The sequence below is a fragment of the Phocoena phocoena genome, chromosome 4 (assembly GCF_963924675.1).
Source record: "Phocoena phocoena chromosome 4, mPhoPho1.1, whole genome shotgun sequence".
Taxonomy (NCBI): domain Eukaryota; kingdom Metazoa; phylum Chordata; class Mammalia; order Artiodactyla; family Phocoenidae; genus Phocoena; species Phocoena phocoena.
The window spans coordinates 23,059,755-23,085,428 of NC_089222.1; the positions used below are offsets into that span (position 1 = coordinate 23,059,755).

The following is a 25,674-nucleotide window of genomic DNA, read 5'->3' on the forward strand; positions in this document are numbered from 1 at the left end:
TGTGACCTTGGGCAAGTAATAACTCCTTTGATCCTTTTTGCTGTTGTTGTTAATTTGTACAGATTGGTATAAAACACCTGCCTTGCAGGGTTGTTGTGACGATTAAACCAGATCACCTGGGCGGAGGTACAAAGCTCGATGCCTGACACACAGCAGCCATGCAGCCGCGTTACCCCTTCTCCTCACGGTGCCTGTGCTTTGTGGGCAGATGCCTGGTCACCCTGAGCCTGAGGCCCCCCTTAAACTCTAGACTGTAGGCACCTCATCCTGGTCACAGCAGTGCAGCTGGGGCAATGTCAGACCAGGCTTGGGGCATGTCAGGTAGATGTTCTCCCTGCGACATTATCTCCTGGGCCCTTTTACAGGTGACACAGTTGAAACCCAGAGAGTCACTATAATTTGACTAAATCAACAAGTCAGTAGTGAACCTGGAACGTGACTCAGGCCCCTGGGCTCAAGCCTGTGTTTTACTCCCCAGCAGCCTATAGCTGGACACCTTGCTGCCCGTGTCATGTGACACTCACACAACCCTTTGCACTATGAAGGGTCTTTCTGGACATCTGCACATTGTCTCCCCAACAAGCGTGTAAGCTCCCTCAACACAGGAAGAGAACGTGTCTCAAATCTTCATTACTTTCCAGGACACTTACTACAGGGCTTACAGTCAGGGTTCAAGAAACAAACATCCATCAACTGAGATAAAGAAGATATTTTCGTGGTCTTGTTTTAATGCTGAGAAATAGCTATAATACACATGAACCCAGCTGACGGAGAGAAATGTATTCATTGCACAACATGGTCAGCTCTTCAAGAAGTTGGCTTTTCAGGCTCCACAGGGATGCTGGAACTCACACAAACTCACGCCCACTGTTTGGAGAGAACATGGCAACTCCAAGTGGTGTCCCTGTCCCCGCAGGGAAGTGGTAGGTGAGAGACGTGAAGGGGGGGAGGGGAGAAGGGGGAGGGGGCTACAGCAACGCGGAGTGCTTAAACCGAGAGTAAAGGACAGAGCCAAGCAATGCTGCTCACAGTTACTGAGCAAACAGATCACCTGGGGACCCTCATTAAGTTAGCAGATGCAAACTATTATATATAGGCTGGGTAAACAACAAGGTCCTACGATGTAGCACAGGGAACTATATCCAATATCCTGTGATAAACTGTATAGAAAAGGATATAAGGGCTTCCCTGGTGGCGCAGTTGTTGAGAGACCGCCTGCCGATTCAGGGGACACGGGTTCGTGCCCCGGTCCGGGAAGATCCCACAAGCCACGGAGCGGCTGGGCCCGTGAGCCATGGCTGCTGAGCCTGCGCGTCCGGAGCCTGTGCTCTGCAACGGAAGAGGCCACAACAGTGAGAGGCCCGCGTACCGCAAACAAAACAAAACAAAACAAAAAAGAATATGTATATATGTATCTTTCCATTATATATATATAATCGAATCACTTTGCTGTACAGCAAAAATTAACACAATATTGTAAATCAGCTATACTTCAAAAAAAAAAGACATCATGGACACACCAGAAAAAAAAAAAAAGATGCATATACTGACTCAGGAGGTCCAGGTGGGACCTGGGAGTCTGTATTCTTAACAAGCTCCCCAGGGATGCCCAGGCTGCTGCTTCACAGAGCACACTTTGAAGAATCAAGGATGTTGTCACAAAACAAAAGACACTGAAAGCTTTGGCCTTTTTCTCCTTTCCTCTGCAGTCATTTGTCTTTTGACTGCGGGCAAGTTCCTTAATCTCATACTGGGCAGAGGGCAAACGAGAAACCTCCTGGGAAAAGGGGCAAAGTGAGATATCAGCCAGCTCCCTGCTTGATGAGCACCCACACACCCCACTTTTTCTGCCGGGTACACCGGATGGGGCACATTTCAGTTTTACCATCCAGGACATGAACATGTTGGTCTGAGTCTCTAAAGGCCGCTTCTTTTTTTTTTTTTTTTTTTTGCGGTACGCAGGCCTCTCACCGTTGCGGCCTCTCCCGTTGCGGAACACAGGCTCCGGACGCGCAGGCTCAGCGGCCATGGCTCACGGGCCCAGCCGCTCCGCGGCACATGGGATCTTCCCGGACCGGGGCACGAACCCACGTCCCCTGCATCGGCAGGCGGACTCTCAACCACTGCGCCACCAGGGAAGCCCAAAGGCCGCTTCTGCGTTAACAATTATCTGTGTGGAGGAAATGGTCTGGTTTTGGGTTTGCAAATCTGGTCCAGTTGAAGCTCTGTGTCCAGTGTGGCCGTTCTCAGGATCCCCGCTCTCTGCCTTCCATCCTCTTGCAGGGGAAATCTGTGCATTCAAGATCCATGGCCAGGAGCTGCCCTTTGAGGCTGTGGTGCTCAACAAGACGTCGGGAGAGGGCCGGCTCCGCGCCAGAAGCCCCATCGACTGTGAACTGCAGAAGGAGTACACGTTCATCATCCAGGCCTACGACTGTGGCACGGGGCCCCAGGAGACGGCCTGGAAGAAATCGCACAAGTGAGTGACCTGATGGAGCTCCCTGGACCCCTCCCACCCCTGCCCTCCCATCTCCATTCACACGCTGCTCTTCAGATATGCATGTGCAGTGGTCACACCGTGCTGCTCCGGCCTGCCCGACTGCTGGCCAGGTCCCCAGGCCCCTACAGGCATCAGCGCGGGCCTCCTTCTACCCCTAGAATACTCCACCCCTCTGCTCCCCATGAAGATACTCCTATTTTACCATCAGGACTGAGTTCAGATGTCACTTCCTCTGGGAAGCCTTCTGTCAGCCAGCCCATCCCTGCAGACATCGCTGGGACTTTTCCCTGGATTTCTGCCAGGCCATGTGCTTCTCTCCGTCACAGTACTTTTCATCTGGGGTTGTAACTCTCAAATAGAGTTTAGCTCAGCCCCTAACCCAGAGTAAGAGTGGTTCAATTCTTACTGGTTGGAGTGAATGAATAGCGGAGGGAATGGGGAGATAGAGGAAATGTGTCGCCTAAAGCTCTGTAACTAGGAAGGTCAGAGAAGGGGAGGCACCTCTCTGGGGTGGATTCGTCTCAGAGGATCAGGGCAAGGACAGGTAAAGGGGTCTCAATGAGAGGGAGGACAGAACACCCAGACAACAGCCACCCCGACTGTCGTGTGGTCTCTCTACTCTCCTGACCTTGGGACCTGAGTCAGTACCTGTGGGAGGTGTGGGAGGATGGTGTGATTCTTTCTTTACCACCATCTCTTCCTTCCTGTGTGTGGTCCTAGGGCCGTGGTCCATATCCAGGTGAAGGACGTCAATGAGTTTGCTCCCACCTTCAAAGAGCCGGCCTACAAGGCTGTCGTGACAGAGGGCAAGATCTACGACAGCATCCTGCAGGTGGAGGCTGTCGACGAGGACTGCTCCCCGCAGTACAGCCAGATTTGCAACTATGAAATCGTCACAACTGATGTGCCTTTTGCCATCGACAGAAACGGTGAGTGTCCCGAGAGGACCCCGGTGAATGGAAGCAGGGAAACAGCTCCACCCCCCACCCCTTTGAAGGCCAAGTGAGGGCTTTGAATGCACTTGGCAGGTGACGCCTCCCTTGCTATCCCTGATGTAGGCTCTGTAACCCAGAACTCAGCCCTGCGCTAGAAGGGATGACCTTACGTAATCAGCAGCCTGGCCAGGTCTAAAACACCCCAGAAACCTCCTCAGTAAATACTATGGAACTCACAATGCCACGCATTTGGATACTGAAGACAGGTTGGTTTTCTGGTAGAATTTTCCTGCCGTCATCCAGATGTGAGCCATGCCATCAACTCAGCCACATCTGAGTTTCCTGTATAACAAGTGTAACATTAGCCACACCACGACAATCTGCTCCCAGACAGAGAGAAGCTAAAAGAGAAGGCGGAGATTTTGGAAACACCGTCCAAGCTATAGATCCATTCAGGAATCTTTAAAGCTCTTGCCAAGGGTTTTTGAGAACTTCCACCCCAGTGAGAATGAGGAATGAAAGACCCCTCCCACCACACTCCAATCTCAAACTAAGCTTACTGAACTGAAAAGAATCCTAGAAAGCCATTCGGGTACTTCCCCATCACCATTATTAAAAAACTCATTGCAGTGTAAACACCACAGCCAGAGACCCAATCAACTCAGCCCACTTTAACTGTAATTCTCAATAACTTGATAGTAATCAAGTATATTGTGTCATTATTAGCATGAGTGTGTGGGTGTATGTACATTATCCTCACTTTGTTTCAAATAGGATTTAACTGTTCAGTGATGGCAAAGTTGCAAAACCTGAGACTCATCCACACCACAAATGTTTATTAAGTGCCAGGTACAGTGCTGGGAACTGGGAATAGAGATAGGGGGGAAGTCAAAACAGAAGCGGGCCTGCCCACATGGAGCTTACCATCTAGCAAAAAAACAAATCAAAATAAAAAATAGAGAGTCAGGCAGAGTCAAGGGTGAGGGTGGTGAACAAAGAGTGCCATGAACCAGGGTTAGGTAGTGAATTAGCCCTCAGCCTCCTGGTAGCCCACGCCTAGAGGGAAATACCATCAGTCACCTGCTCGCAAATCTTCAGTGCTTCCCGTGTTTCCTGATGTTGAGACCAGGGAGAAACTTACCCTGTGACAGAGTCTTCTGCATCCTGAGAATTGCAGCAGATTCCATAGGGCATGGAGGCCAAGGAGACACCCTCATCCTTGGTCTCCTGGAGTTTATTATGATCTGTCTCAGAAGATGAAACCAATATTCATCAAACAGACAAAATGGTAATAAGGATAAGGAAGTTTCCTTAAAAGTTGCTCAAACACGTGGCCAGTGTCAGTTATACACCTGGACATCACTAGATGCTAAGTGTGTAGGACACAAGATCAACGCATGAGAAAGCAAAGGAGAAAATATTGGACTTTAAAGTTTGGTTCAGGACTAAGAAGCAGGTAATTTCAATTAGAAGAACTGCTCCTGATAGCTTTTCCTACACGCCCTATGAAGTGGCTGGCCTGTCCCCACCACACAGACATACATGACACACGCACACACGTATACACACACACACGCCACTCTACAAAATATGAAACAACTGCTTTGTATGTTTCTGGTCCCCTACGATCAGCTGTGCTGTCTATATCCACAAGAGCTGTGGAACTTGGGGAGTGACAAGTCCTTGCTGAAGAGCTAGACTGGACATGGGGGAGGGTATCTGGAACAAGTGGTCAAGCTGCCCTTGGCCTCCTGCTTAGTTCTGGAGAGCCAGGACCTGGGAGAGAGGAGATGCAAATTCCTTCACCTGAGGGTAAACTGCCCCAGTCATGAAGATAATTACTCACCTTGATGAGCCATTTCACTAACACATGCCAATTTATTTACCTAGCTGTCTCATTAAAAGTAAGTAATGGTCCTTTGCCAGGCCTTTGCCTCCAGCGTTGGTTTACAGCCTGAGATGAAGAGGAGAGCCGGCACTCCGGGAGCGTGCCGCCCCCCCCACCCCGCCCATGGCGAGGTTTACAAAAGCATTTCTCAAGTAATGAAGGCAGGACCTAAGGGCAGATGCAGAAGCAGCTCCCATTCTAATGAGCTTCCCAGTTGGCCCTTAGCCATCACTTCTCCCAGTGACCTTCCCAGCTCCTTGAAGAAGTTCTTTGCATGCACATTCGAAAAAGTACTGCTGGGCTTCCCTGGTGGCGCAGTGGTTAAGAATCCACCTGCCAATGCAGGCGACACGGTTCCAGCCCTGGCCCGGGAAGATCCCACATGCCGCAGAGCAACTAAGCCCGGCGCACCACAACTACTGAGCCCATGGGCCACAACTACTGAAGCCCGCACATCTACAGCCCATGCTCCACAGCAAGAGAAGCCACCGCAATGAGAAGCCCACGCACCACAACAAAGAGTAGCCCCCGCTCACCGCAACTAGAGAAAGCCCACGCGCAGCAACGAAGACCCAACGCAGCCAAAAATAAAATAAATAAAGTAAAATAAATTAATTTAAAAAAAAAAGGAAGAGCACTGCTGAGTTGGGCTCCACTCATTCAGGCCCCAGGACTTTTTCTTTTAACACAAGACTCAACCTCTTCCAACCAGAAGTCTTCGGCCTCCCTTCCCTTGAATTCCTCCCCTGAAAAATGATGGCAGTAACAGTCCCTGCCCCACTGTGGGGTAGTGAGGCCTCAGGGAGAGGCAGTGCCTGGGGATGATGTTCACAGGTACTTAGCATGTAGTGTTCCATGGGGCCACGATTATTAGATATTTACCTGGGTGACTGGGACATGAAGGGTATTCATTCCCCATGGATTTACAGACTGAAATTATGAGCCAGTAACTGAGTTGGTGGCATTACCTCCCTCTTGGGAAATTCTGGATCCATTTCAGACGGCTTCCAGCCCCCCATCTTCTAGCATTTGGCTGGTCTCTCTGAGATTGGGAGGGCCTCGTTCCTCACTTCCATTGAACTGATGGAAAAACTGATTCCTAAAGCATGAAGAGCTGGCCAAATAGCAGCTGTCACCTCAGTGGCAGAGTGGGGACTGGAGCCAGGTCCCCTGAGTGTTGGTCCCAAAGCCCTTTCACCAGTGATATTATCACTGTCTTCAGTGACATTTGACAGGAACACGTGGCAGTGGTATTTAAGTTCAAAAATACAAAGGTGTCTTAATCCTACGTCTACCACTCTGTGTATGTGTGTGTGTGTGTGAGAGAGAGAGAGGTCCTTGACAAGCTACTTAAACCTGGCCTCAGATCCTCATTGTAACATGGGAATTAAGTACTGCACTCAGCCAGGGATGGCAATGATGGCTAAGGGAGCATCGCGGCTCTCGGTGACACCCGGTCTCCACTTGGCAGACTTTTCGACCTTCCAAGCAGTGGTTGGTCTCATGCAGCCTCTGCTGAGCCCTCCACAGGCTGTCCTGGTGAGTAACAGGCATCGGATACCTATGAGCACAGTGTGTCCTCAAGTCTGTTTGTTCTCCAAGTACGTGAAGACACTTCTCTTCCACCTGAATAGAAGAGAAACGCACGTCCTTTGTGGAAAACAAGGGAAGCATAGAAAAGTATAAGAAGAAGTAAGTCACCTGTAATCCCACCCAAGAGAACCACTACTGACATTCTACCAGCACTTCTTCTATGAAGTTCTTGAACAAAATAAGGCCACGCTTTCCTTGCTTTTCTTTATCTTCCCCTTTTCACTTAAGGTTCGATTGTGTGGATTTTTTCCATCCATAAACATGCTTCGCAATTAGCACGAACAGCAGTCCGTCTAAGCAGAGAATCGGGCTTAGCTTGCCTCTTACTATTGGGCATCCAGTTTCTTTACTCTTTTTCAGTGTAATAAATAATGCTTAGATGAACATATTTGCACCTCTGTCTGCAATTTTTATCATTATTTCTGGAGTCAGTTGTTAGACGTGGAATTGCATGGCCAAAAGGTACGAACACTTGCAAAGTGACTGGCCTGCATACGTTTCCTACAGGGCGACTCCGATTTAAATTCCATCAGAAGGAGGGTGCAGGTAAGTGCACTTGTCTCATTGCAACCCCTACTTCACCTGAGGTTTTAAAAAATACCTTCACTATGACACGTGGTAGGTACGGATAGTTCTTTGAGAGTTAACCTTCCCAAGTTCATCTGGAACAGAGAAATAAGCCCAGAGATCAGTACTCACCTGGGTTAACTGTGGACTCAGTTCTCCTGAGAAGGCACCTCTAGGAGAAATCATTCACGTGTGGGGAAAATAACACAATTGTCACAGAAGCAAAAAGCAGGGCTGTTTCTGATCTTTCAAAATGTTTTTAAATGTGTGACTTAGCCAAACACGACCCTTCCCTCTACAACCATCAGTGAAAATATTATACTCTGATGCTTCAAATCCGGTGCTCTGAAACCCATTCTCCCATGCGTGAAGTCGGTGGTGGTGGAGAAAGTAAAGTAGTTTCTCAGTTTCATTAAGACTTCTTACAGAAGGGGAGCTGCCGTAAATTGAGCCAAGGATTGCGGGCTCGTGTGTTTATTTATTTTTCTACCGCAATCGGTAGTGTTTGGTCTGCTGAATGTCACACGGACAGTAAACCCTGAGCCTTCCTCTTCTACGAAGTGTATCTTTTGAGAGCCATTTAACTTTAAAGAAAGTTAAAACCTTTGTTCAATTAGATGTTGCTGAAACATACTTCTCGTGGTCCTATTGCAGTGCTTCCACCTGGCAGAAGTCCTCCCCTGTGATGGCTCTAACCACGAACTAATTTATTAACAGAAGCCACAGGGGATGTTACCAACCCCACAGTGAGCTGTTGCAGATGTGCTTGGGGCCCCGAGCTGAGACCGAAACAAATATTTGGAGAAAAAGGAAAGGGATTCTGAACATCCGCCACAAGGCCAAAGATACAGCAAACACATTTTTATTCAGAGATTCTTGACCGGCTTTGTTAAAGGAAATTTGACTTCCAGTCACTGGCCGCAGTTGCATTTTTAGAAACAGTCCAGAGCAGATAGCAGAAGAAATGATTCCAATTCTTGGTCCAATGTCTTGGGCAACTTCGTACTCCCTGACCCTCCACACCCTGACATATGCTCACATTCGTAGCACCTGCTCATGACCTCGTGCTGAGTACTGTCTTACTAATATTGAGTGATGGGTGGATGAATTTTTCCTATCTTTAACACGTGATGTGGCTTTTCTAATTTTCCGAGCTTTCTTGGGTCAGTCCCTGTTGTCTCAATTTGCATGAACAATATACATCAGTTGGAATGGAAGAAAACTCATTAAAAAGTTTCCCCTTAGTTTTGATGAAACATAAAAATATACCTGAGTCACACAGACATAGAGAACAGACTTGTGGTTGCCAAGGGGGTTGTTTGGGATTAGCAGATGCAAACTAGTATTACATAGGATGGATGAACCAGGTCCTACAATATAGCACAGGGAAGTATATTCAATATCCTGTGATAAATCATAATGGAAAAGCATATGAAAAATAATGTATATCTATGTATAAATGAATCACTTTGCTGTACAGCAGAAATTAACACAGCATTGTAAATCAACTATACTTCAATAATTTTTTTTTTAATTTTAACAAAGGTGCACAAAAATGAAATATATATACCTGAGTCAGCCATTCCATGTTTGTGTATTTGCTTGTTGGTTTATTTGGGGTTTTTTTGTTTTTTTAACATCTTTATTGGAGTATAATTGCTTTACAATGGTGTGTTAGTTTCTGCTTTATAACAAAGTGAATCAGTTATACATATACATATGTTCCCATATCTCTTCCCTCTTGCATCTCCCTCCCTCCCACCCTCCCTATCCCACCCCTCCAGAGGGTCACAAAGCACCGAGCTGATCTCCCTTTGCTGTGCGGCTGCTTCCCACTAGGTATCATCGGTTTTACATTTAGTAGTGTATATATGTCCATGCCACTCTCTTGATTTCGCTTCTGGCAAAGAATGATGATATTGTTTGAATTCTAATTTGCTGTCAGCTCCACCATTGAAAAAAAAAAAAAGCCAGAATGAAATTATTCTCAACAAAGGGAGACTTTAAGCTCTGGGAATCAAAAAGTAAAAAGTAGGGCTTCCCTGGTGGCGCAGTGGTTGAGAGTCCGCCTGCCGATGCAGGGGACACGGGTTCGTGCCCTGGTCCGGGAAGATCCCACATGCCGCGGAGCGGCTGGGCCCGTGAGCCATGGCCGCCGAGCCTGCGCGTCCGGAGCCTGTGCTCCGCAACGGGAGAGACCACAACAGGGAGAGGCCCGCGTACCGCAAAAAAAAAAAAAAAAAGTAAGAAGTATTAAATGCACATCAGGCCTTGATTCATTTTTTGAAACCAAAATTGTATTTCAGCAAAAATAATCAATTAAAAGTTTGCTCATCAATTGTCAAAGATTTATTTCTGAACCATAATATCAAACCCACAGGAACAAATACACACAAATGGCTCAGAAACAATGTCTGGTCTCTCTTGAAGGAGAAAAATGTCTTTGCCACCAGGGCAAGGAATCTGTTATTCTGTGTAGCTTTCAGAAGAGAGGTCACACGTTTTCTCGTATTGATTTTACTTCCTATTTGGTAGCAAAATAATGTGAGACGAGGCAATGAACGTTCCTGGCGAAGAGCCCAGATGTTAAAAAATACGTGTCGGGACATTTCTGAATTCCATCTTTTTCCCAGAGATTTCATGTCAGATGAGCATACGTTGCCCTACATTAGGGACACAGCCTAATGTAGGGTTAGTTTGGTACAGTTTAGGGTGGTCTTCTGACGACCCCGTACTTAACACAACCAGTTGGATTCCAGATGTGTGGGCAGAATTACCCGGCAGTTCCGTTCCACAGCTGGGGTGGCTCCAGCCAGCAGTTCCTGAGAGTCTGCCACCAAGGCACAAGCAGGTCACATGTGGAAGCCACGTCCCTACTTGCCCTAGTCTTTACAAAGAGATAGGGAAAGGGGACATTTTATTCTGGTGAAGGTTGAAAGAGGGCAGAAGGGATTTTGAAGAACTGCAACGTGGTTAACTTGATCTGAAATGATTTTCAATGTCCCTGTATCTTCAGGCAACGTCAGGAACACGGAAAAGCTGAGCTATGACAAGCAACGCCAGTATGAGATCCTGGTGACCGCCTACGACTGTGGACAGAAGCCTTCAGCGCAGGACACCCTGGTGCAGGTGGACGTAAAGCCAGTTTGCAAGCCTGGCTGGCAAGGTGGGCCTGCTCTTGTCAGTACTGTTGGGTGAAGGCAGCTTGGCCATGTGTATAGGAGGTGCTGGACTTGCCCTCCAATCATCACAATGCATCACTAGAGGAATTTGTAAAGCACAGGCACTCTGCTGTGAGAAATAGAGTAGCCTGTTTGTTCCTACAACTCCTGGGCGATATAGTACCCCCAGTTTACAGCTGAGAATGTCCAAGCCAACTCATCCAACTCGTGTGCCCAGTTTGTCCAGTGTGCCCTTTCTCAAGTCTCATGACCTCTTCCTATCAATAGGAATTGTCCCACAGTGCTCAGGAGAAAGGGCCGATTCACTTTACCTAAGGGTTCGGAGTTCAGCTGGTGCATTTCAAGTTTTAATAATTGCTCAGCACCTGGGGAAGGTTGCATGTTCCTTGGGCTTGCACAGAGGGCGTACAGGAAGAGGCTGGAGATCCAGAATCCAGCCTCTGTGTTAGGGGGTTTCTAAAGTGTTGGCTCTGGTAATGGAGAAGCAATGGCCTTCGATGGAGATGGATATCTGTGCTAGTTTAGATCTTTTAGGATGCAAAGACAGAAGGTTCAGGTTACCCTTTGAGGATGCAGGTGTAGCAATGAACTAAGGGCAAATAAGGATGGGAAGGCCAGCTGCAGAGATGGAGCTCGCAGACGATTGGATGGTTTATGGAATAACATAAACCATGTTTATGGCACCAATAGTTCCGGTGGCCGAGCAGGGATGCTGGAGTTATCTCTGTGCCACCGTTTTGGTTGTTGATATGCTGTCGCAGGGTTCTGCTTACACATAACTTAGGGCGTGCCATGGTTTCATCCACTTTGTGCCTCTGTCTGCTGCCTTCCCTTCATAGGTCTTAAAAGCTTCAGGGCCCCTGTTACGTTCTACCTCTTTCTCTATCTCTCTCTCTCTGTATCTTTCATTCTTAACTCCCCAAGAGAGGGTGCGATTAGCTGTGTTGGTCGTTCATGTCCCTATGGGACAGGCTGATGCCAGACCACATATAGGTCACTGGTCAGACCTTGAATGGCTGCCTTTTAGGCAGGCATTTATCCCTAATCCAATTCAGCAGGCCAGACTGGCAGGACCTCATGGTGCAAAGCTAGGACACCTGAGGACCCAACTGGGTCATTGCCCTCAGATCGTCCCCTGCACAACTTTATCTTACTTCATCTTGCAACTAGAAAGATGGGAGGGGGTAATTAAATCCACCTCTGGAGAGAACCGGAATCGCTTGCCTTTGAACAAAGTAGACAAGGTGAAATGCTGAGTAGGAGAGACACAGCTAAGACGTGTGAGAGGTAAAGAACAAAGGAGAGTCTTCTCTGTGTCTGTCTATTTCAAGCAAGAGACAGAGAAAAAGGAACAAGCCAGAGTGGGAATCTGTGTGTCCCTGACCTCAGGGGGCCTGCACTCTGGTTGAGTGTAATTCACTAGACCCTGAGGACCCTGAGGGCAGGAGTCTGTCTCTTTTGTTCACAGTGGAATTTCTCAGGTTTAGCACACGTCTGGCCCCAATGGTAGGTGCTCAAGTAACAGTCATTGAATGAATGAACGAATGAATGAATGAGTGCAAAGCTACCTGAGTGAAGAACTCACCTTGTTTTATTCTGACGTGTAACAACTGGCCCCAGTGAAAGTCCCACTTTTGAAAAGAAAGCCTGGAAAGAATATAAAAGCTTTCTAAGCTCGGAACGAGCTCACAATGGGATTTAAAGTGAGGAAAGCAAAACACAAGGCCATATCTGGAGAATGAACCCAATCTTTTTTGTCTTTGATAAATGAGACACCTACAGATTTGGAATCACATTGAAATATATTTAAATGTAATTTCCTAATGGAGTTTGTACTTGTTTCAGTGTTAAATGTATGCAAAGTGAAACGTGTTAATAATGTTTCATCCTGCATGTGAAGAATGCGTGGGGCCCCTACCTCGGGGCATGAGGCTATTTTCAGCTCTAGACAGGGAGGTCCAGGAGGCAGGGATGCTATCCATCTACTGGTGTGTCTGCAGCCCCAGCACTGGGCCAGGCACAAGGCAGGTGATTGGCAAGTGCTGAATGCATGAATGAATGGTGAAAAATGTACCTTTGTGTGGAACAAAGACGAGAGGGAAGCAGCACCTCCCTGAACCTGCTCACCGTGCCAGGCAAAGCGACGTAAGCAGGTGTAACATCTGGACCAACCACTTGATGGTGGCCCCCTGCCTAAGTCTGCCAGCCTTGTTTGTTTGTCTGCTTCGTTTTGTTTTGTTTTGTTAACCACAGATGAAGCAGGCTGCTCCTCGCTGGCAGAGCCCATCCAGTTCCTAGGGGAAAGGCTGGTTCTTCCTGAAGCGGGTGTCGGGTGAAGGCTACACCGTATAAAATAGGAGAGGAACCAAGAGACGGGAGGCCATTCAGGGCACAGTGAACAATGTCAGGAAGCCGGTCTGGCTTGCGGAGGGGGTGTGGACTGGGGAGCAAATGGGGAGCGAATTTGGAGCAGTCGGTGGAGGGGAGGGTTGGTAGCCAAGATTTTGGATGCCAGGGTGAGGAGCCGCGATGCTCCCCAAGCCCTTGGGACCCAGCTGTGAGTGTGGGCTCTGCGGACATGTGCCGGGCGTAATTGCCCAGAACAGAGGCTCCTCCCTGAGCTGACTTCTCTCAAGCAATGACGGTCACCAAGCAATCGCAGTTTGGCAGTTCAAATTCTTGTACCTGTTCTAAGTCATTCCCCTCCAGGCAGGAGGGGACTGCAGCATAGTGAAAGCAATCCATCATGCTCAGAGCCTTCTGTCCCCTGGACCACTCGCTTCCAGTCAGTGCCATCACAAGCCCTTTCTGCGCTCAGCTTGTCCCAGGGAGCTAGCTACGCTGGAGGAGCAAGGGACCTGCTCACAGCTAGAACCCTCCCTCCCTTCCAGACTCCAGTGATGCCCCAGGCCTTCTTTTCCATCACAATAACCCCTTCCAGGAATGTAGGGCTGCCACTTTCCCAAGGCGATGCTGGCCTTACCCAGCTATACACGAGGGATATCCCACCCCCTGGCTCTGCTGCCACCTGCCTTTCAGACCTTGGCTAAGGCACCATCTGCTCGGGCTATGGTATTCCATTCTCTGTCTTTTTTCTGTGGGTGAATATTGTCTTCCCAGAAATGATATGGGCTCCCTGAGGGCACAACTACATTCCTCACGGTCCCTGGCACTCCCCGAACTTTCTGTCCATCACCTAAAAGCTTGCTTACCACCATCACTCACCAATGGCAGAGCAGGGCTTATCAGAGGCTCAGCTGGCAGCAAAGGGAGGAAGGCTTTGCATCCATAAAATGACCCCAGGGTACCAGGTATATGCGCCTTGCTCTTACGTGAGTTTTGTCTTCTCGGCTGTATTCTGAGAGTGTAATTCTGAGTAGGTGGTAAGGGTCAGCTTTCTCTGCAGGGGTAGGTGGAGATTTTCCTAAGGAAATGTCACTCCCATTCTCAGCTGCCCAGGACAGAAGAGCATCCTCGAAGCATCAGCTAGACCTGTGTGGGTGAAAGGGAGAACTAAACCTCTGTGTTTTGTCCTGAGCTCTGAGAACACGCAGTATCCCTATAGCAGCTCTTACTCATGGAGATGGATGATTCTAACAGGAGCCAGAAAAAAGGTGTGCCTGCAGCACACATGCTAAAGATGAGCTTGTGCTTTTCATGCCAGGCATCTGCACTTGCAGTCTTCTTAGTGTCTGCTTCCCTTCTGCCAAGCGGTTATAGGTACCCACGCCTGAGGACTTCGGGAAGAATCTGCATCCGTCCATGGGTCAGAGCACTGCAGAGGATGCAGTGCCCTCAGAGGCTCTCAGGGGGATGGGGGCAGTAATAGCAATGGACACAGCCAGAGATGGCACTACTGAGCCCTGCTCGTAGGGACCACAGACTGTGTCCTAGAGGAGCATTTGCAACTCAGTTGCTGGTTTGAGGGTTTTGTTTGTTTAGTGTTTACATTATGTTATGTAGTGTCATACTGAGAAACACATCTCTTCTTTTTCCCTTCCTTTATTGTTCTCTATAATCCCTCGGCCCGTCTCTTTCTCTGTTTCAAGCTGAAAACATTGTCTGCACAACACTTACTTAGGACATTTTCCCTTTTATTGTTGCAAGTCAGATTTTGTATTTATTATTACCTGCTCCTGCCACCCAAGACCCAAAGTTCAGTCTGTCGCTGTCCCCTTTATGCAAAACAGCTCCCCTCTGAAGAGAACCACTATAGACTCTCTCCCTGGCCCTTCACCGTTTCTTTCCCAGGCATGTTGCTGACCAGACATCCTGCCATTCTGGATCTGAAGTTCCCACATCAAATCAGCTTTCCAGACTCCAGCCCCCGCAAAATCCCATCTTCATTTTCCAACTTCATCCCACGGCACCATCCCACGGCAGCCAATTACACCTCACCCAGCATCGGTTCACCCAACGCTGCAGGTTCCTAGAGCTTCTCCCTCGGGCCCAATTCCTGCCCCTATTACCTTCACAGTAAGGTGTCTTATTTCATATAGAAAGAAAAGGAGATGCAGCCACATAACGAACCATTTCTTCTCTGTTCTTTTGGGCTTGAATAATTCTCCAGGTGCGTCAAACTGTCTCGGCGTTTCTACCATTCCACAAACCAGGCCTTCGTTAGGAAGGAGAAGGGTGTCTTTGAGAGGAATGCTTCTCAAATCTGAATGTGTACATGAGCCCCTGGGAGGCTGGGTAAAATCCAGATTCTGACTTAGTAAGTCTGGGGTCGATCTGCATGTTCCTGGTCCATGGCCTTCATTTGGAGTGAGAAGGTCATGCGGAAAATACTTCTAAACACCTAGAGTATGTCTAAGATTTTTGTGCGGAAAAGACAGCAGCCTGAAAACTGCTGGTTGAGGTTAATTTTCCCTTAGTTATTCGCACTGTGAGATAACTGAAACTGACACACACGACGCAGTAGGAGATACTCTGACGTGAATTCATTTACCCTTTACTGAAGGCCCACTGTGTGCTGAAAGGCCAAGAATACAGAGGAAAGAAGGCCTACCAGGACTCATAGTATAGAAGGCAATAAGGGGGACACAAGCTCTGCTGGAGGGAGCATTGGGGACACAAGGGAGAGGCATTTAACCTTGCAGGGCCCCTGCGGCAGAGGCACCTGGGATCAATCTTGAAGGATAATAGTTTTAGCACAGCGAAGAGGAGTGTTCCAGGTTAGGGAGCAGATGTCAGGAAGCTGGGAAGGAGGATGGTGTGGCCAGGGCATGGGGGACAGCATTGGACAGGCCAGTGGGGGCCAGATCAAGAGGGAGACCTCCTGTGTTACCCCAAGGGCAGTGGGGAGCCCAGAGGCTTTCACGCCCTGACGTGATGAGGGGTGATCTTGGAGAAGAAGGACTTTCTGGCCAACCACGTAGATGGTGGCTGGGATGCAGAAATTGGGGCAGGGACACCAGCTGAAAAGGATGATTTTCCTGAGCGCACTAAGCAGAGCACTTCTGGAAAAGTTTCTAAAGTCACGTATTTATTCCAAAACCAATTCAAATTACTGAGCAGCAAAGGAGGTTAGATTTTCAGGCAAATCCCATGAGACCCGATAGGCTAGGGGACAAGACGCAGTCAGCATGCCTTGGGTAGAGTAAACCACTGCTAAGCCTTGTCAAGTATATATTCTGTCCCTTCTGCAGCTGTCCACTTGCCTGCCACCCTGCCAAGGAGAGAAATACCCAGGCCCCAGGGGTCAGTCGGCTTCACCCTGCCCCTTGCAAAAGTCAGATCAATTATTGATCAAGTACCACAAAGAGCTGACTTAGGTTTGACTACTTTAGAGGCATTGACTTTGGATCACAGAGTGATAAGCCCATGTAGGTACCCAGATTTGCTTAAACAGAAACAGGCAGGCTCAGAAGGTGGCGATGTGTCCATTGGAGGACTCTGGTGATGTCACCCTTGTTGCAGGCTGAAAGACAGAGCAAAGGGTGGCTCCTTGCCCTCAGTTCCCTCCTTCACTGTCCTGCCAGGGAGTCCAAGATACTACCATTAGGGTACCAACATTGTGTTCTAAAGGATTGTTAAAAAACAAAATTCAGTGTAGTAAATGTGAAGATCTGATTGGTTTTATTCGACAATTCATGAATTGGGCAGCGCCCAGTGTTCAGAGGGGTTGTAAAAATGGAGGGTTTTTATTGAAGGAGGGAGGGGTGAGAAAGTTACTAGCAAAAGAAAAGAAAGAATTGTTTCTGGCCAGGTCACCTTCTTTTGGGAGAAGGGCAAGGGTCTATTATTCATATTACCTCTTCTTCCTTTGTGGGATGTAAAGGGTCTCCATTGACCAGAAAATTCCAGACTGTCCAATTAAGATTACATCCCTAGACTATCTTATATACTGGAAACTAATATAATATTGTAAATTAACTATACTTCAGAAGGAAGGAAGGAAGGAAAAAGAAAGAAAGAAAGGAAGGAAAGAAGGAAGTGGGGAGGGAGGGAGGAAAAAGAAAGGAAAGGAAAGGATGGAAGGAAGGAAGGAAGGAAAGAAAAGAAACAGAAAGAAAGAAAGGATTACATGCCTGGGGAAGGTCAAAACCGTAGTCAGGTCAGGTATTAAATCTATGTTTGGTATCACGGGCTTTAGCACAGGTAGTGCCTTTTTGGGCCTGTGGTTTTCTTTAACAGTTCCCCCCTTTTGGTCAAACTCTCAGCCTAACTGAGAGATGTGATCAAAAGTTAAGGCAATAACACCACTCTCACCTGTTGCTCTGTAGTTCTCACAGCTTTGTTGATCCTTGGCGTGGTATCTATAGGTCACAGTGTCTTTGCTTAATCCCTGTGACATTCACAGGTCACAGTTCCAGGCCCATAATGCTTAAGTTGATCATTCTCTTCATTTTTTTTCTGATGTTCCAGTCTTAGGGAGATCATTTGCTTGGTAGTTAGCAACTGCAAACATGCATTTAAAGGGTTTTGAGAGAATACAACACACCAGGGTTATTATTATGATTATAATAAGCACGATAATTCTCAATGTTTGGAGTGCACTTCAGAGCCATGGTCCCCAAGACCCAAACCAATCAAAGAAAGACCCCACTGAAGCAGTCCCCCTCTTAAGCCAAGTGGCTTGTTCAGTAATCCTACGTAACTGAGTTTCAACTTCCCTATAGTGTCAACTCAGGTATAGCAGGTGGTGTTGGGTACGGCACAGACACCTTGTTCAGCTAAAAGGTAATCAAAGGCTATTCTATTATCAAGAAAAACCTTGACCAGAGAGTATAAAGACCTTTGCTGGACAGCTAGTGCTTTTGCAACAGAATTTGTAACGTCTCCAAGTATTAAGGAGAGATTTCTGATCATATCTCACTTGTATTTACTCCTAACCAGGAGATGGATTTACTCCCTGCATTTGAAACTGTGCATCTCAGGTTGGGACTTGAACCCACATGGCAGGGACTCGAACCCGGCCAAAACCCAGACTGGGACTCAAACCCACGTGGATGGGACTGGAGCCCAGCCAAAAACCACGGTCTTCCAAATGAGATCACACACCTGGTTTCAGGACTTAATGAAGCTCAGGTTCTTGATGTCTTATCGCAGAAAGAATTCAGTGAGAGACAAAGTAATAGGTAAGAAGTGGATTTATTTAGAGAGAAACACACTCCACAGAGTGTGGGCCATCTTGGAAGGTGAGAAAGGCACCAGCGTATGGGGTTGTCCGTTTTAATAGGAGTGGATAATTTCATAAGCTAATGAGTGGAAGGAGTATTCCAGCTCTTTTAGGAAGGGGCGGGGATTTCCAGGAATTGGGCCACTGCCCACTTTTTGATCGGTTATGGTCTTGGAAATGTCATGGCACCTGTGGGTGTGTCATTTAGCTTGCTGATATGAGCATATACTGAGGCTCAAGGTCTAGTGGAAGTCAACTTGTCCGCCATCTTGGACCCATTTGGTTCTAATCAGTTTATGTCATGTCCTCAGGCTGTGTCATTCTTCCAATGGCTGTGCCCTGGCTCCTTCCCTCCTGCTTCACATTTACCTGCTCAATCCAGGGGTCAGTCAGTGCATGTGGAAAGAGAATCTCCTTTGTCATTTTAGCAGATGAAAGAAAACCAAGTTTTAGTTTGGGCTGTACCCTGCAGGCCTCTAAGGCCTGTGCTTGCCCAGCTTCAAGACCAAAGAAAGAGCCCCGAATCAGCAACAGAGACGTCAGTGGTTTAATGGATGGGGGAGCTTACACGTCTGAAGCAAGGTCCTGCATAGACACCCCACCACCGCGTGCAGCAGCGGATGGTGGGCAGGACAGAGTGGCCATCTTCACTCCCCAGGGGATGGGGAGATTGCCAGTTATACGGGAACTTGACATCAGGTTGGCTCATTAGTTACCAGGGAAACCAGCAGAGGGGCACACCCCTCACCACCCCTTCGATATGCTGTCACTAGCTGGGGCCTGGGGTAAGTATGTAGTCATGCATGTAGGGTGTAGGTGAAGCAGGCACTGGTCTGGCAGGGGAGGTACAGAGAGCAAGAGAACAGCCATTTTGAGTGGCCTGACCATATACTGATAGTAAAGCATATTTTAACACCCTTATGATATCGATTCAATTTTAACCAGTTTGATGGATTATACAAGGTAAAATTTATACAATCTTTTTCTCGCTCTCATCAACTTTCTGTACACAATTTAGTTTGTCCTTCATAACCAGAAGTTCTAGTTTAGGCAAAATTACTCTCATTTCCCTTAATAGGAATGCATTTCCATACCTCATATCTTTTCTTAACCAAGAAACACATCTCACTTTCCTTGCATATAAAGTTGGGTCCCTTATTATTACGAATAGCTTTAATTACGTATATGAATTAGAATTCTTAACTCTTAGAAACCTTAATTTCTAGTGAACACTCAGAAGTAAGCAATTTTGAACCACATGTCAGACGAGCATTTTTTTTAGATTGACAAATTTATGAACGCATTTCATAATTTCTAGAAACATGTGTTTCTTCACAGGACAGTCTTTCAGCGTGACACAAAACATGTTTACTAATGAAGCTGTGCACCTCTGATTGGAACTTGAACCCGTGGTCTTTTAATTAGAATCACTCACCTGGTGACTGGACTCACTGAGGCTCAGGTTCTTTGTGTCTCAGTACAGAAGGAATTTAGTGAGAGGCCAAGTGATGGGCAAGAAGTAGATTTATTAACATAGGACACTTGTGAGGGAAGCAAGTGGGCAGGCGAGGGGGCTCTGCCCCACAGATTAAGCAGGCTACATTTTTATAATCAAAGGAAAGTGGAGGAGGGGAGAAGACCACCTTCTTCCTCATTCTTCAAGTAGATGTCAGGCTTACATCACTACCTCCTCCTTCGTATCAAGCAGGAGAGTGTTTGACCCTATGAGGTCAAACTAGGACTGTCGTAGCGCTTATTCAAATCAGCAGAAGGGTGGTAACATATACTAAAATATGTTGAATCATCTCAGGTTTCCATATGAGGGTCTCCTACTTAGGAATGTCACCTTTCCCTTAAATTCCTGTCCTTGGTCCTAAGGTTCATTATCTTGATGAACTCAACCGGCAGAATGCAGGCCTCATTTTTTTTCTCTCACTTAGTGACCTCAGGCATATCTCATGCTTTTATTTATGGCCTTATAGTTAAGCAAGCCTGCTTCATTTCACGACATTCTGATAGCTTTCTTGAGCTATCATTAACTTACAGTGGTCTCCCAAAGTTCCCTAGGTTTCCCTCTCTATAATCCCCTACTGGGACTTCTACAACTGCCTGTCTATCCCTATCACTAATAGAACCAAATTTATCTTGAGTTTCTTTGCAATAGGAAGCCAAAAGTAGATAAACCTATGTTCAGTAATTAATGTCTCACAATTTTCTTATTTATAAAAGACCTAGATATTTAATACATTTCTACCATTTAACTTTAGAAAACTCAAAAGTTTCAAGTTACCAAAAGAGATTTCAAAGGCTATTTTTAAGTACCTATACCATAAAATATAATTGTTGCTGAAAAGTTTATATATAAATTCTTATCCTATTTACATCTATCTAAAACGTGTGCTGCCATCAATCATGTTTAAGTTACCCACAAAAGCTTCATGGGACACTAGACAAAATCAGTCATCATTCTAAGTTATTTTATTTTTTGCTGACAAATTTTGCAACAGAGAAACATGAATCTAATAAAACTGAGCAGAATAAAAGTGGTTTATCTGCATTATGTTCAATGTCAATAACCTTAAAAGATATGTCTGTTTTAATTAGCTTTTATTTACTAAAGATTATCCTAAATCACGATGAACTTGAAAAATACCTGAGTTAGTTTCTGTTATATTTCTGAAGCAAATGAAACCAACTAGAGCTCTTTTACAAATTAATTTTGGCAATACCATCCGAAGGTAGAAAAACATATCTACATACATAGACAAAGAAAGATACTGCTGCACACAGAGAGCTTATAGTTACTAATATTAGTGGAAAAGATTTGTAAGATTTCTAGTTAGCCCAGTTTCCAAATACCTCCTCACTCTTTTTTTCTTTTTCTTCTGGTGAGAAACTTCCCTATTAAGATTGCATCTCAAAGAATGGCTCTTTGGTCCTAAAGAAGATAGGAATAGGAAATTTATATCACAAAGGCACAGATTAAGCGCAGTACAATTCTGTTTCCAATGTCCTGATTTTTGTAAGCATTTTGAGAGGAATAGGTGAGGTTTGGGGATTGGCAAAAAAGAAAAAAAAAGGCAGGTGAACTTTGTGGTTTTTGTTTGCTTGCTTTATTATTTTTAATTGAAGTGTAGTTGATTTATAATGTTGTGTTAGTTTCTGGTATACAGCAAAGTGATTCAAATATATATTCTCTTCCATATACTTTTCCATTATGGTTTATTACAGGATATTGAAGATAGTTCCCTGTAGGGCAGGTGAACTTTGAACTTCTAGAGAGCCACACCTTTGACCCTGCAGAGAGTTTCAAGACAAAGACAGTTGTTTCCAATTCCCCAAAGGATTGGGATGTAGCTTTTGTTTTAGGTACCTTTTATGTCTTCAATGTTTTCATTAGGCTTTTGCAGTAAGTCTTTCAATGTAGCTCTTTTGGAATTTCAAAAACTATTGTAGACTTCTGCATACCTATTAAAATAGGTATCCCGTTCTGTTTGTATGATTTGGGAGCCCTTGCTTTTAGGTATGTTTTTTAAATGATCTATCTATTCCTCATAATGGCCATTGTGATTCCTCTAAGGGCTGACAGCAGTTTGGTAGGTCCCTGGCTACAAATGGAGCTTAACCCATATTTCTATCCAGCTGTGCCCAGCCATAAATGGGGTATAACTCACATTTCTATTTAGCCATGTTTTGCAACCCTCAAGCTGGTGGCTACCAAGCCCAGCTCTCAAGACACAAAACAAGCTGAGCAAGATTTTGCCATTTTTGTAAATACCTACAGCTTCTGGAATCACAGCGCTCAGACATCAAATAAGAAGGTATGCCGGAGGTGGCACACTCAAGCTTTGGATATAAAGGATCTCATTAGCAATTAGCCTTTATCTACACAAAAGAAGACAAACGCAAGCACATTAACATATAGGCAGTAACCAAGAGATGTTTCTGTGTCCTGGCGAAAAGAAGGCCCTGTGTGCACCGCCAGCAATTCCCATGGAACCTTGGGGAAAGGACTGAACCAGCAAACCCCAAGGATTGAGGAACTGAGGACTGATTCCAAACAAAATGGAGAACTGCAGCTGCCACAAACAGTCCCCAACATGGAATCTGGGGAAGGATTCCAAGCAAATGAGGAATTGCACACTAAACCTTCATCAGTTCCCAGTGTGGAATCTGGGAACAGAATCAATGGCTGGAGTTTTCCACTCAAAAATCTGGAAATTGCATTCTGAAAGGCTAAGGGCTTGGCTCCAGGCAGAATCATCTGTCAGCTCAATTGGCTGCAGGCAGAATCATTTACCAGCTCAAGCTGACCTGCCCTATAAAGGAAGCCAATTATACTGGGAGCTTGAAAGCAAAGTGAATGGAGCTCAAACTGAGAAGAATTTGCCAATGGCCCTTGGAAATGGTGAGAAGGACTGTGAACTGAAAAGTATTCGCGGGGCACCATGCCTGTGTTCCCTGTTGTCCCCAAATGCCATTGGAAGTTTGCTTCAATCCCACTGCTGCCACCAAATCTGGTAAAAAACAGAATTCAGCCAAGTAAATGTGAAGATCTAATTGGCTTTATTCAATAATTCATGAATCGGGCAGCATCTCGTCTAGTAAATAGGTGCTCCAAGGAGTTGTACAAAATGGAGGGTTTCTATAGAAGGAGCGTGGGCAAGGAGGCTATTAGCAAAAAAAAAAAAAAAAAAAAGAAGAAAGAAAGAAAAAGCTAAAGAAAAAAGAAAGAGTTGCTTCAGAGACCAGGTCACCTTCTTTGGGGTAAAGAGCAATGGTCTCTCACGCAGATTGCCTCTTCTTCCTTTGGGGGATAGAGAGGGAGCACGTGACAGATTACCTTGTTGGTGCTGAGAATAAAATTCCAGACTGGCCGATTAAGCTTACGTTTCTTGGGAAGGTTGAAACTGCAGTTAGGTCAGGTATTAAATCTAGGTTTGATATCATGGGCTTATCACAAGCAATTGCATTTGTGGCCTGTGGTTTTCTTCTTTAATAAGATAATCCCCACTTAAATTGCAAATGCCAAATGTCACTATTAAGCCAGGGTTCAGCAAAGTATAGCCCACAAGCCAAATCTAGTCAACCTGTTTCTGTGAAACCGTGAGCTACAAAATGGTTTGTACATCTTAAATGCTTGAAAAAAAATCAAAAGATGAATAATATTTTGTGGCACATGAAAATTACATGAAATTCAAATTTTAATGCCTGTAAATAAAGTTTGGCATGCACTACACTCATTCATTTACATATTATCTCATGGAAGCCTTTGCACTACAACAGCAGAGCTGAGTAGTTACATGGGGACCAGATGGCCCTCGAAGCCTGAATATTTACTATGGTCCATTCCAGAAAATGTTTGTTGACACTTGCACCAAGCTATTATTGTCCATTGACTCCTTAGTGGGAAGTTGTTTATTGGAGTACCTAGGACAGCCTAGAAAGAAATGGAACAATAAATGGACACATTTAGACAGAAGCAAAAAATTACAAAAGTCCAAAGCAAGGTTCACTGCACAGAGGACAGATAAGCAATTCTAGCCCATTTTACAGCTGAGGAAAACTTAGGCCAAGAGAGATTGAGTGACTTGCCCAAAACCTCACAGCTGGTAAATGGCAGAGATGGAATTCACATTCATGTCAGTCTATCCCAGAGGGACTGAGGTATGAGGAGGAAGGAGGAGGATAGAACAAGGAAGTTGGGAATTTCCAAAGGGGCATGTAACCAGCTTTATAAAAGGGCATCTCAGAAAACTGTTCAGAAAAGACACAACTGTTGTGTCCTTAGGGAACGTATTTAACCTCTCACCTTATCTCCAAAATGGTGAGGAGACTTACCTTGAAAGGGCAGCTAGAGTTCAATGAAGCAATATATAGGTTCCATCTAAAAGGTGCCCGATATTCTTTCTCTCTCCTCTCTCTGACTCACCCAACTCACATTTCCTTCATTGAGCCTGGTCCATCACACTGTCCCCTTGAGATTACAGCTCATTTGAAAACAAACTTGCAGATTGTCCATCTCTTGCTTTCAGACTATTTGTCTGAACCTAAAGTTGCCTCTGGTGATCTCACCGGCCAGAGAAACCCCACTTGAGCCTGAGACCTGGGTGTTAAGCTTCAAATGCAAAGACGTCAGGCCCAAGCTCAGCTCTTCACACCAGAGCAGGAAGACACTTTTCTCCTATAAGAGACATGAGCATGACAATTACCCACCATCTACTCTTCCATTCATCAGGACAGAACCTGGCTTTATCTGAGGTTCATCCCAGGGGCTCAGCTCCTTTGTCCCACACACCCTCTGTGTATTCTCCTCCTGTCCTCCTGACTCTCTTCTTTATCAGAATTCTCTGCCCGACCCCGTCTCCCCATTCTCCACCTTCCCCTCCTCCCCTTTTATTCCTTCCATTCTTCCTCTGATTCCTCCACCCACCTTTCCCAGTTGTCGCCCTGAACTCAACACTGGGGGAAGGTGATGGGGGCGCAGGGATGCAGGAGTCAGGAAGGTGACAGGGGTGCTGGGCTGCAGGAGTCAGAGAGGTGATGGGGGCGCAGGGATGCAGGAGTCAGGAAGGTTATGGGGTCGCAGGGCTGCAGGAATCAGGAACAAAGACAGAGAAGACAGAGCTGGATGGGGATAAGAAGGGCTCCATCAGCATTTAGCGCCATCTTGGTCCGCAGGCTTTGCTGAAACCTCTTCCCTGGCTGAGCTTCGGTTTCCTCAACTGTAAATTAAGAAGCATGATCCTTGGCCCAGTTTTTTCGTGAGATTGTTAAGAAGACCACAAGAGGCTCTATGTGTGGAAATGCTTTGCAAAATTTAAACCACCGTGCAAATAATGTTATGATCAAAACTGATACAATAGATGCTATCACACAGATGGGCACACGCACATACACACACCCTGAAATCCGTAGAGTTGGGTACGTCTGTGTGGCTTGAGCATCACGTCCTTGATTTCGGAGCTGAAGACTGGAACCGAAGGGAGACAGTGGGGTGGGGAGGGAAGAGCACAGTCTCGGGGGCTGAGAACCCAGGCGTCAGTCCCAGCTCAGCTCCAGTGCAGTCTGCATCCTCGAGAAAGTCACTCCTGCCTGGTTCAGCTTCCCCAGGTGCAAAGGGGACAACAATGCCTTCTAATGAGGATGGGATGAAAGTCTGCAGGTACAGCACCACCCTCAGAACCACACATGGTGGGGCTCAGTGAAGAACAGCTCTTTCTAGTTCCCTTTATTTCAATTTTTTAAATCACGATGGAACATTTTGCCCCCAAACCCAGTAATTGGAATTCCACTAACTCTGGTGGGCGTTACCCCAGTCCCTTCTGCCTGCACACACAGGGCTCCTGCCCAGTCAGATGCAGTGTCTCAGAGCAAAGGAGAAC

The 25,674-nt window shown here is 46.3% G+C and overlaps 1 protein-coding gene across 1 annotated transcript in view; it reads left to right on the forward strand.

The window, feature by feature from the left end:
• CLSTN2 (calsyntenin 2) overlaps positions 1-25,674 on the forward strand; it is a 564,000-nt gene that overhangs the window by 401,463 nt on the left and 136,863 nt on the right. The window contains exons 3-5 of the mRNA XM_065875795.1: positions 2,284-2,479; positions 3,221-3,429; positions 10,500-10,649. Of these exons, the coding sequence (XP_065731867.1) occupies positions 2,284-2,479; positions 3,221-3,429; positions 10,500-10,649 (555 nt within the window). The remainder of the gene's footprint in view (positions 1-2,283; positions 2,480-3,220; positions 3,430-10,499; positions 10,650-25,674) is intronic.